General features: G+C 53.4%; 1 protein-coding gene across 5 annotated transcripts in view; it reads left to right on the forward strand.

Annotated features, from left to right (window-relative positions):
* Positions 1–10,815, forward strand: part of PKNOX2 (PBX/knotted 1 homeobox 2) — a 256,856-nt gene extending 246,041 nt beyond the window's left edge. For all 5 annotated transcript variants that reach the window (XM_033407436.2, XM_049713227.1, XM_049713225.1 and 2 more), the window contains 3 exons: positions 7,300–7,376; positions 8,308–8,486; positions 9,519–10,815. In XM_033407436.2, the coding sequence (XP_033263327.1) occupies positions 7,300–7,376; positions 8,308–8,486; positions 9,519–9,745 (483 nt within the window). In that variant the 3' untranslated portion in view covers positions 9,746–10,815. The remainder of the gene's footprint in view (positions 1–7,299; positions 7,377–8,307; positions 8,487–9,518) is intronic.
* Positions 10,816–11,402: the final 587 nt, after the last annotated feature.

Here is an 11,402-nt window from a genome sequence, read left to right on the forward strand (position 1 = left end):
CTTGTGGAGGTGAGATCCGGTTGGTTGCCTCTGCGCCTTGGTGTTGCTTTCAGTCACTCAGCAGACATTCTTGCCCCCTTCCCTGTGCCTAGCATTGTATTACGCTCTGAAGGAAGCATGCATCCATCCCTGTCAGAGGCCCATGTGCAGGCTTCATCGACAGCTGACTTAGAACAGTGGTGGCTCTTACAACAGAGACAGTCTATGGAAAGGGCATGGTACTCGGAGGCAGGATCTAGATTTGAGTCTCACTGCCCCCTCTTCGTAGCCAGCAGACCTGCGGTGAATTGCTTAACCTCATGAAGCCTCAGTTTCCTCTGCTGTAAAATGGGAATCACGATACCCAGCTAGAATAAGATGATGGATGTGAAGGTACTTTGTCCTGATACTGACACAGCTGCTGCTACAAATACCCCCCGTCTCCCTCCAGGAATCCCCACCATCTGCCCTGCCTTGGAAAATGCTGAGAGAAACCTTGACACTTCTAGGGAATCTGTGGAGGAAAGTAGGAAACATTGAAAAGCAAGAAAATGGCCTAGGGAGACTGAACCATTCTTGTTCCAGAATATTTTGTCTGCTACTTTTTCCTTTAACTTCATCACCTTATCTGAAATCTCACTCATCAGAGACCCACTTAAAATGATCCACTCCTTGTCAAAATACCTACAGCGAGGCCCTGAGGCCATCACTCCTTCACAGCTTAGGTATGAATTCATCCAAAAGCTTGGTTTTCTACACCCACTCAGCTAAGATCACTTTCATGGGAAGAGTGCCAGTGCCTATTATTGGTAGAAGATGAGATTAGAACATTTTTAAACACAGCATTCTGAGGAGGTAAGCCAGACTGGGGTGCCAGAGGAAAGGTTCCTAGCAATTGTTTTCAACCTCTTCTAGGTCCTTGACCCTTCTGAGAATCTGATGAAAGCTTTATCTCCATCATCATGAACATAGTTGCAGGGCATTTGACCGTGAAGCCCTAGAGGCCAGAGGCCTCCAGTTCAGGAAGCTGACTGTAGGGTAACATGAAGACCCGGGGATTTGTGAGAGGGGTGCTGGGAAGAGTCAACAAGGCACCAAAAAGGGAGAGGCTGACAAAGTCTGTGCTCTCCAGTCTCAGCGTTTACCCAGGTCTAGTTCTGTTCCCTGAAAGTAGGGGAAGATCTCTTGTTTGTTCTTCCTGAATCCAGGGGGGCTTCTCTCCACCAGAACACAGATCCTTACCTAAACTGTCCCCTAAAACCTAAGCTTCAGGTAGGAGACATGATTTCGGCACTCAAAGGGCTGATCAATTAATCGGGGGAATAAATCATACACGTACTACGAGCGGTCAACCCGTGATGTAATCCAGTGCTGTTACACAAACACACACGCAAGGGGCTGGGGAAGAGATGGCTCGATAGAGGTGGGGGGCTTGCCCATCTTGCTGGTCAGACACATCCAGCATAGTGTGTCCAGGACTGAGCATCAGATATCAAAAGGTCCTTCGACGAGTTGTGTCCAGAGAACGGCAGCTAGGATGGGGAAATGTCTGTTCAAATGATTCCGACAGGAAACATGTCACATAATGAGTGGTTAAAGGCTGGGGATGTTTGGTCTGTAGAAAAGATTAGTTCCTTTAGGGCAGCCTGGTACAGTAGAAGGAACAAGGCTTTGGAGGCAGACAGACCTGAGATTGAGCCCTGCTCCATTTCTTACTGACTATATGACCTTGAGCGGGTCAATTAACTTCTCTGATGTCAATTTCCTCGTCATAAAATGGAGATAATAATACCTACCTATGGTGAATATCAACAATACGTTAAAAAGCGCAGTAGCTGACAGAGGTGGAATGGATGTGGTTAAAGACACAGCGGGTGTGGGTCCCAGCTCTGCCATGTACCCCCCATATAACCTGGGGCCAGCGTTTAATGCCTCTGGGCTCAGTTTTCTCATGTGTAGAAGGTACCCCCTCCCCGTCCCCCTTCCCCCACAAATATGCTTGAAACCATCAGTTGTGGGAATAGCACCGTTAATACGTAGGCAGCCTGATACAAGCTAGAATTCCCCCACCCTCTCCTACCCATCTTCACACCCACAAACACACACAAAGGGAATGGTGACAAGTACCAGTTACCCCCTAGGGTCCTATGATCATTCAACGAAGACATACTGAACGCTCGGCATGGGCCAGGCGTTTTCCTCGGCACCAGTGAGGTGGGGATGAAAAGACAGGTGTGGACCCTTTTCTCAAACATTGCAGCCTGTCTGGTTGGGGTGAAAAACAACAGATCATCCTTGTAGTGTGTGGAATCCTGGGTAGGGTGAGGGCTCAGAGCTCATGGAGGGGGACCTAAGGGGTTGGGAACAGGTTAAGAAGGACCAGTCTTGCTGCCATGAGAAGGATGGATTGAAGAAGCCAGAGGGAGGGAGAGTGGTTTTGTAATTGCAGGAGGGTGAAGAACGAGAAGGCAGTAGATTTTTACAATGAGAAACTATACGGCAATGAACATGCATGTGATTGTTACATAGAACAGCCATAAGTGGATCTCACACCATACTGTGGAGTGAAATACTACATGCTATATGATTCCATTTATATAGAGTCCCAGACCAGGCAAAACTAAACCATAATGGTTAGGGATGTAACACAGATAGTAAAACTATAAGGAAAAGCAAAAAAAGTAATTACCATAAACATCAGGTTATCTTTGGGGAGGATATCTTTGGAGGTATGTGATTGGGAGGGGGCAGAAAAGGGGCTGCTGGGGTGCTGGTAGGATTCTAGTTTTTGAGCTGGCGGGTGGTCACATGGGTGTTTGTGATACTACACCAAGCTATGCATTTCAGTTCTTTCAGTGCTTTTCTGTGTGTGCACAACTGTAAGTGGGGAGGGGAGTTGAAAAGAGAGAGAAATGGAAGAGTGGGACATATAAGCAAGGGCAGCTACAGCAGGAAAGGGAGGGTCCTTGGGTGACTTGTGTGCCCCTCTCCACCCCAAACTGCTGTAGCATCTCTGAAGTCAGGGTGTGCCCCGCATCTTCGATGTGATGAAATGTTGTTTCAGGGCCCCTCACCATCCTGGCTGCCTCCCTCCGGCTGGTCTCTGGCTCTTCTAGAGCAGCGGCCACGCTGTGAAGCTGTGGCCGCAGCAGATCACGTGCCCACGGTTGGTCAGGAGCGAGAAGGGACGGAGGGTGTGGTTGACCCCAGTGCAGGAAAGTGGGAAAGCCAGCTCCAGGCGGCCCCTGCTCCAGCGGCAGCTCCGACTCACACCTGCAGGCTGCTGCTTCCCACGCGCTGTGTCCCTCGGGACGTGGCCGGCCTCCTGCGGGTCTTCCTGGGCTAGGAGGTGGGTGCACCATCTTGGGTGGGCTTTGAGTGAAAGACGTGGCCAGGGGCCCATGGGCCAGCCTGGCTGAGCTGCTTTCAGACCCGGGACCCTAGGGGGAACCCATAGTTCAGACTGAGAGATGCCTTCAGCTCCAGTTTAGCCCAGAAGAGACTTGAGTTCCAGGGCCAAAAGGGAGGTGTCAGGGACAGAGTTTGGTCAGATGTCAGAGGAGCTTCCCGATGCCAACTGTGGTGTCGTGAAACGCCTACTCAGTATAAATCCTGCAGTTCCCTTCCCCAGAGACTAAATATTCAACGATACCGTGTCTGGGAGGCTTCACCATGTGGTGCAGAGTGAGTCAGTGCAGCGCACATGCTTTGCCTGCATCATTCATTCAATCACCCCCGAAGTCCAGGGAGTAGCCACCATCCTCTTATTTCTATCTTAAGCCCAGGAAACTGAGGATGGCATACGTCAAACAATCGCCAGGAGGGTCACACGGCTGGTTAAGTGGTGGGTGCAGGACGCGACCTCTGCAAAGGCCATGCTCTTAACCACCAGGCAGCACTGCCCAGCCTCCTGAGGCTCCCCGCTGGCCCTGCAAAGGAGCTGGAATTTTCTGGTCCATTCTCTGTCTCTCCTAGAGGGCTGCTGTCTGTGCCCTTCCCTCCCGACTCCAGAGGAGCTCCTCCAAACTGTGATCAGAGAGCAGCTGCCGCAGCCTGATGGCTCAGCACCGTCTCGCTGGATTCCTCTCCCCGTCCCTGGCCTCGAGCCCTTCCGATCGCGCTAAAAGTAGCACTGACCAAATCGAGGGCTGTCCAGGGGCCAGGACTATTTTGACTCTGTCCTCAGGAATCATCTGGTGTGAGGCGTAGACGAGCTGGACTGCTCCCATGAGCACCCAGACGTGGTGCCAGGAACGTTCTGGCGACACACCTGTCCCCAAGGCCGTGCCCGATGCAGCCACTCACCCCATGGCCTCCACCGCATGCCTCACGGGACACTGGTCCCAGGAGCGATGGGTGGTGGGACTTGCCCCCCAGGAGGATAAGGGCTTTGTATCCCTACCATAAGAGAACCACCAGCCAGTTTCAGGGACCCTGCCTCTCCTCCCTCTCCAGTAATTGGGAGCACATTAATCTGTGGATTGATGACATCCACTCAGAGTGGCGGCCCGCACGCGAAGCCTCCTTAGAGACAGCAGCAAATATTATCTGGGTGACGCTGAAGCATTCCCTTCTCTGGAGGTTTCTAATAATGGACGAGATTTGCATCTGACTGACTTGACTCTAAGTCCCAGTGCAAGGCCCCTGTCTGGAAGGCCCAGGTCCTCCTTTACTGGGATGGCTTGGCCATTCTTCAAAATCCAGTTGAAGCCCCTCCTCCCTAGGGAAGGCTCCCCTGACTTCTCTTACCACCCGACGGGTACTTACACACTACGTTTTCTTTTTTTTTTTTTTTTTTGCCTCCAGAATCTGAGCTCTTTACTAAAACAGTTTACAGACTGCAGTGCTGAAGACACACTACCTTTTAATAGAGGCTTTTTCCTTTGCCTGTAGCCTTGCCCTCTAAGCTGCGAGCTCTATGGCCGGGTATCGTTCACTTGCGGCCACCTCCGAGGTAACAGCTTCCCAGCATTTGTGGTTGATGAACCGGCGCAGTCGGCAAGGCTCAGGGAACAAGTCAGCCATCTCCTTCTTGTGCTGGTTCACTCATCTGTTTCATACATGAACACTGAATATCCACTCTGCCTGTTACTGGTCTGGACACTGGAGATGCAATGTCTAATAAGACTGGGTCCCTGCCTGAGAGCAACTCCCAGGATAGGGGGGAGATATCTATCACCATATAGCGGGCTAAAGGCAATTATTCAAGTGCAGCAGTGACTAACTTTGCCCCGGGGAGCTGGGGGGAAAGTCCTCTCAGAGGACTTGACGTGTGAAAGGTCTTTGCAGAAGCTCAGAAACGTACGCCGTGGAAAAGTGGGAGAAAGCGTTCCAGCAGAGGGAACAGCATGTGCAAAGGCATGGAGGTATGAAGGGCCTAGTGCGGCCCGGGAAGGCCGAAAGGTTACTATATTTTTGCTGTGTTCTCAGACCGGTTGCCATGGATGACAGGGAGGCTACTCGGCTCCCATCAGGGCCGCTGAGCTTGGAGCTCCACGGGGCAGGGGAGGAGGGCTCGGCCACCACCCCTCCCCGGAGGGTGTCAGATGCACGGAGCCCCTGGGAGGCTACAGTCTCCTCCCCACCTCCCTGGGCTCCTTCCCAGTTAGATGAAATTGGCTCCTATGACACCGACGTGCTTTCCTTCTTGTTAGAATCTTAATATTATATGGATCGCGAGTCCCGGCTGCCCTGGTGGTGTGATCAGGGTCAGAAGTGTGAATTAAAACAACACACGACCCTGATGGCTTCAGTCGAGGGACACTGAGGACACCGAAGAGGTTCCTTTCCTTTGTCACTGATAATGAGAGTTCTATGGAGGTTGTTGATCTCTAGCTCATCCCTTAGAGAGCTTTAAGCACCTTGCCAACATTGTCCAACAGTAGTATGAAGAGCGATCTCTTATTGAGCACTTTACAAGTATAATTTCTTTTAATCATTAGATGACTTTATCATGTGGGGTTAAGTGATGTGCCTGAGATCTCACAGCTCTTCATGATAGAGCCAGAATCTGAGCCCCGGTCTTCAGGACTTTGGAAAGCCCAAGCACAACTATCTCAATAAGGGGATGATTCTGACCTGAGGACAGCTTGGCCCTCTACCCTGAGAGCTCCCGAACCTCCCCTAGCTGCCAGGGCAAGGCTCTGACCCGTTCAGACGCTCATCACACCTATATTGCAAGCCTGCTGGGTGCCAGGTGTTATGCAGAAGCCTGGGAAAGACACACAGACACATAGACCCAGACATCATGGGGCTCACCACTCAGTGGGATCCAGAAGGTCCCCTAACCCTCTGCCACCCCAAACTTTCCCAGTCTTTAATGTGACCTATTCAGTCTCCCCAGCGCTTTGGCCAACACCCACTTCTCCTAAGCTTCTCCGGTGCTTGTTATCCAAACCCCAGCACCCACCGCCTTGTTTCTTTTGCTCAGCAGCCATTTGTACTTCAGGTACATGTGGCGGGTGCTGGGGATACATTAATAAGAGCTGGTCTCTGCCCTCATGAAACATGATCCGAGAGAGAGACAAACGTGTAATCAGTGCAGGACTGAAGGCCCTGCCCCACGTCCTCACTCACCCCCACAAAGACACTGACTTCGTCTCACAAAGTGGCAGCATGAAGTGATGGGGGCAGCCCAGACCAACGTCAGAACTGAGTTCTGACAGGGAGTTCTGAACTGAGTTCTAGGGGACAGTGGAGATAGTCCTTCAGTTTCTGCACCTAACCTGCCTCTTACCAAGTGTTACCGATATGCTTTATTAAGTGAAATTAAGTGCATGAAAGCATTTCATAGGCTACAAAGTATTACACAAGTCGTAGTTATCATTATATTTATCTTCCGTCTCCTAGGATGCCTGCATGAATCTGCACACGTAGTAGATATTCAGTAAATGTCAGTTAGTTTAAATTAAATGGATTCGTTCACCCGTTTACCACCTTCTGAGAGTCCTGTGGGCTCTTGAGGCCATTGTCAATCCTAATATTGATAATGCCTGACCTGCCTGTTTGGGGGTGGACCAAGTGAGAATGCGACACTGCTTTGAAGCGATCAGTATTGAACTGTACCAACCCTTGGGAAACCACTTGGTCCTCCACCATGGGGGGCTGGGCTCAGGGCAGGTAGCCCTCCTCAGGCACAGAGCAGCCTCCCTCCAAGCCCTTGGCCATTCTTTCTGGGGAACATTACACTTTCCCCTTTTTGGGCTTCCAAACCCCTGGGGCTACCTGGCCCGCGATGCTGCCTGTGTTGTGGGCACGGTCTCTAGGGGTACCAGGCCACCACGTGCCCACCCCTCACTAGCCCTTCACCTCTCATTTCAGCACCCCTACCCCACGGAGGATGAGAAGAGGCAGATCGCAGCCCAGACAAACCTCACCCTCCTGCAAGTGAATAACTGGTGAGTTAGTATCGCCTGCCCAGAGGCTCTCAGAGCCAGGGGCCACTTGATGGGCAGGGGAATGCATAGCAGGGGAAAGAGGCTAGAGTGCCCAGCCTGGCCTCAGTCTCAACCTGGCGACCATGCCAGCCATCGCATGTGGGCTGGAAGCAGATATCCGGAATCAACACCTATAGCTTCATCTGCAGCTTCTCAGCGCCCTCTCCTGGGAAACTGTCAGGAACATCACTGGGAGCTTCTTGCCTTTTTGCAGAAAACCCAGCCCCACCTGCACTACGGACACACAGGGGTGCCTGCATCCCACGACCCGAGGCCACCGATGGTCATCTGGTCTACTGACCACCCATGTAAAAAGAGCTCAGGCTGAAACACTCTGCAGGGCTGGGAGCAGGAAGAATAGGGAGGAGCTGGCAGTCCTCACCCCACAGGGCTCCCGTGCCCCCTCCTCTGTGGCCGCCTGGGGTGTCATAGAAACCTCAGAGGGCAAGTTCTGGCTGGATGGGAGCAGACCCTTGGCCCTCTGGAGAGAGGTCAGGTCAGGGGTTAGTGCCTTTGACTGGGGGGCTCTTCCTTCCTCTGTTCAGTCCTGACCGGTCTGGAGCAGAGATTCCTGACCCCTCTCACGCATTCGTCCCACGCTGGTTTGTGGTCCCCAAGCCCCCTGGTGACGTCACGAGCTCCTCGGTGCCCAGGGCTCATCACAGCTGTGCTTCCACACCTAGACCAGACCGGGTCTGTTCCGTACAAGGACCAGCTTCTCAGAGTCTGGAAGCAGCTTAGCGCTCTCTGCACACACATGCACACGTGTGCATACACACGCACACGTGTGCATACACACGTGCACACACCCACACACAGACACACGTACCTGCGCACACATGCTCCCGCCCCCTGGTGGTGCCTTACCCGTCTCCATCTTACTCCTGGGCAGGTTCATCAACGCCCGGAGGCGCATCTTGCAGCCCATGCTTGACGCCAGCAACCCCGACCCTGCCCCCAAAGCCAAGAAAATCAAGTCGCAGCACCGGCCCACCCAAAGATTCTGGCCCAACTCCATTGCTGCAGGGGTGCTGCAGCAGCAGGGTGGTGCCCCGGGGACAAACCCCGATGGTAAGAGCTGGGGCTGAGGGTACTGCAGATGGGGGCGGGGAGCTGGTCGGGAGGGGCTCCTGGAGCTCCTATGGGCGCAGCTGTGCACAGAGTCAGGGGCTGATAGTCTACACACTTGAGCGGCCGTGTCAGCTCTGTCACAATGGGCATCCCTACCTGATCCCCATCAAACGATGTATGTCAGCCTGAAAGAAGAGGATTTTTTCTTTTTTGCGTATACTTTAACAAGCCAAAAGCAATCTCACAGAGACGAGTGGGAGTCAGCTGGTGGTCATCTGAGTCAGTGGCTGCTCAGCAGAGTCCCCCCTCCTCAGGCCCACACCCACCTGAAGTTCCTCCGCACCAGTGTCCGCACAGTTCCCCGAGAGCCAGGGCCACCTATAAATACCGAAGCAGGCAGCTGGCTTGCGAACGGAGGCCAGGAAGAGCATTGTTTTCCCAGCTTCTCCATCACACCCTTCGTATACACGTTTCTAATTGCCGGTCGCCTGGTGCACAATGAATAATTCAATGAGCCACGAGCCAGACAACGTTTTATAGCTTAGCATGTGAAGCTAGCTCTGTGTGGGAAGTGGAGTGGAGGTGTACACGTGTGCAGGCGTACCTTCATGTCTACATGCATTTATATGAGTGGGTACCAGTTCTGTGTGGTGGGCAATAGTCTTATGGGGTAGAGTAGAAATCAACAGATTTTGAGCTTGACCAACCAGGGAGAGAATCCCAGCTAGATCATGCCTGACTGTGTCATTCTGAGCTAATGACTCGACTGTCTGAGACTGTTCCCTCCTCTTGAGGATGGGGGTGATAACACCTACTTACAGAATTCTTCGAAAGGCAACAGTGTTTGACATACTTACACAGAAGATGCTCAGGAAGTGGTACCCAGGAGCGCTGCTGCTTGGGATGGGGCAGGGAGCAGCTGACAGGGGAACGGACAGGAGACTTCGCGCCAGGGGACTGTCCAGTGTAGGAGCTCACCACTGAAGCCACTGGCTTTCCTGGGCCTGACCCTTGCCTTCTTCTCCCACATAGGTTCCATCAACCTGGACAACCTGCAGTCCCTGTCCTCAGACAATGCCACCATGGCCATGCAGCAGGCTATGATGGCCGCACACGACGACTCACTGGATGGGACAGAAGAAGAGGATGAGGATGAGATGGAAGAGGAAGAGGAAGAGGAGCTGGAGGACGAGGCCGACGAGCTGCAGACAACGAATGTCAGCGACCTGGGCTTGGAGCACAGTGACTCCCTGGAGTAGCCGGGCAGCCCAGGTGGCACTGATCACCGAGCAGGAGTGTCGTCAGGAGGGCTTCAGGCTGGGCGGGGAGGAGACATGGGCAGGAAGCCCCGAGGAAGTTGGACCCTGGCTTCCCAAAATCAGTAGCTGGAGGAAATGCAGAGGAAACACCTGTTCCTTCCCAACCACCAAGCTTCCACCAGTACCCTGGCCCCACTTCCCTAGAGCTGCAGAGGACTCCGTTTGGCGGGGCCAGTCGAGCAGCCTGGACAGAAAGGCAGGAGTGAGATCTGGACTCACCAAATCCCTGAGGACAGATGGCACCCACGCCCCCAAACCCCCGCCACTGAAGGACTTGAGTTGTGTACAAGCCCTGCGCCGTGAGGTGGATCAGTGCTGTTCAGAGTGAGCCTTTGCCAGGGAACAGAGTTAGGAGGAAAGGGAGAGACAAAGGGGGTCTGCGTTCCACCTCCAGAGGGCTGTTAGCTCCTCTGAGTGACATTCAAGGGCAGGAGGGAGCCTCAACGTATAATCCATGGCTGGAGGAGGGGAACGGCCTGAGGCGTCGCATCCGGCAGACCAGGGTGGGACCTGGACTCCTGGAGCTCCTCTCAGCCCTCCAAGGCCCTGTCTCTGGGCACAGGCAGCCGTGGACTTGGGAGAGAGGGATGGGAGCCACCGGAGCTGCCTTCTCTCTCTCCTGGAAATCAGTGGTAAGCTGGTGGGCTCATTTATAGGAGGTAAAGCGGAGTCCCTTCACCTGGGTTGGCTCCAGGACCCAAGGAGATGGCAGAACCGGGGCTAGGAGCCATATCAAGGTGACTTTGGGGACCACAGCGATCCCCAGTGGTCACAGAACTCAGCTCCTGTAACAGCAGGACAGCGGTGTCTTATCCCAGATGTTCCAGCCCTCAGATGGAGCTCCCCAGACGTTCCACCCCCTCCAGGGGCCATCAGAGAGGGTGCAGCCAGGTTAGCTTGGAATCTGTCCACCCTTCCTGTCCCTCACTGCTGTCCCCCTGCTCCCAGGCCGGCTCCACCAGGCTTCATCCTCTCGTCTTCACTCTGTCCTTCAGAGGAGGCAGAAGAAACAGTGGGAAGCCAGGGGTTGGAGAAGGTGCTACGTCCCTCTTCTCATCAATATCCAAAGTGTGGAGGAGGTGCCCCACCCCCCGCCTCACTGTTCTACACGCCATCACTTACACAGCACTGGAGGAACTGGGGCTCCACCAGGAGGAGGAGTCTTCCCACCGTCTGCCCAACACACACCCTCCCACCCCAACATCCAGCCCCCCGGGGTTGGCACCCCATCCTCCCGTTCCCTCCCACCCCTATGGCTGTGAATGACGGGACTGATCCCACGTGTGTTTTCCATTGAAGTTAATTTAATGGACTTGCAGCTTCATTTGTCAGTCGTGCGTTGGCCATCTCCATCAGTGGCAGGATGTGAGTGGCTGCCTGGCTCAACTCAAGGGCCCCCGCGGGGCCCCCTAAGGAGGAGCAAAAGGATGGTGGCTTTCCTGAGGTCTCCCTGAAATGAATGTATTTCTTCCCCCAAAAGAGCTGATATTTAATGTTTTAATAAGGATTTTTGAGAAACAAATAACCTTATTTATAATCTGGGTGATCCAATCATTTTTTACTCCCTTTTGATGCCATAGGTAGAGGAAAGTCTAGC

The sequence above is a fragment of the Orcinus orca genome, chromosome 8, assembly GCF_937001465.1.
Source record: "Orcinus orca chromosome 8, mOrcOrc1.1, whole genome shotgun sequence".
Taxonomy (NCBI): Eukaryota; Metazoa; Chordata; class Mammalia; order Artiodactyla; family Delphinidae; genus Orcinus; species Orcinus orca.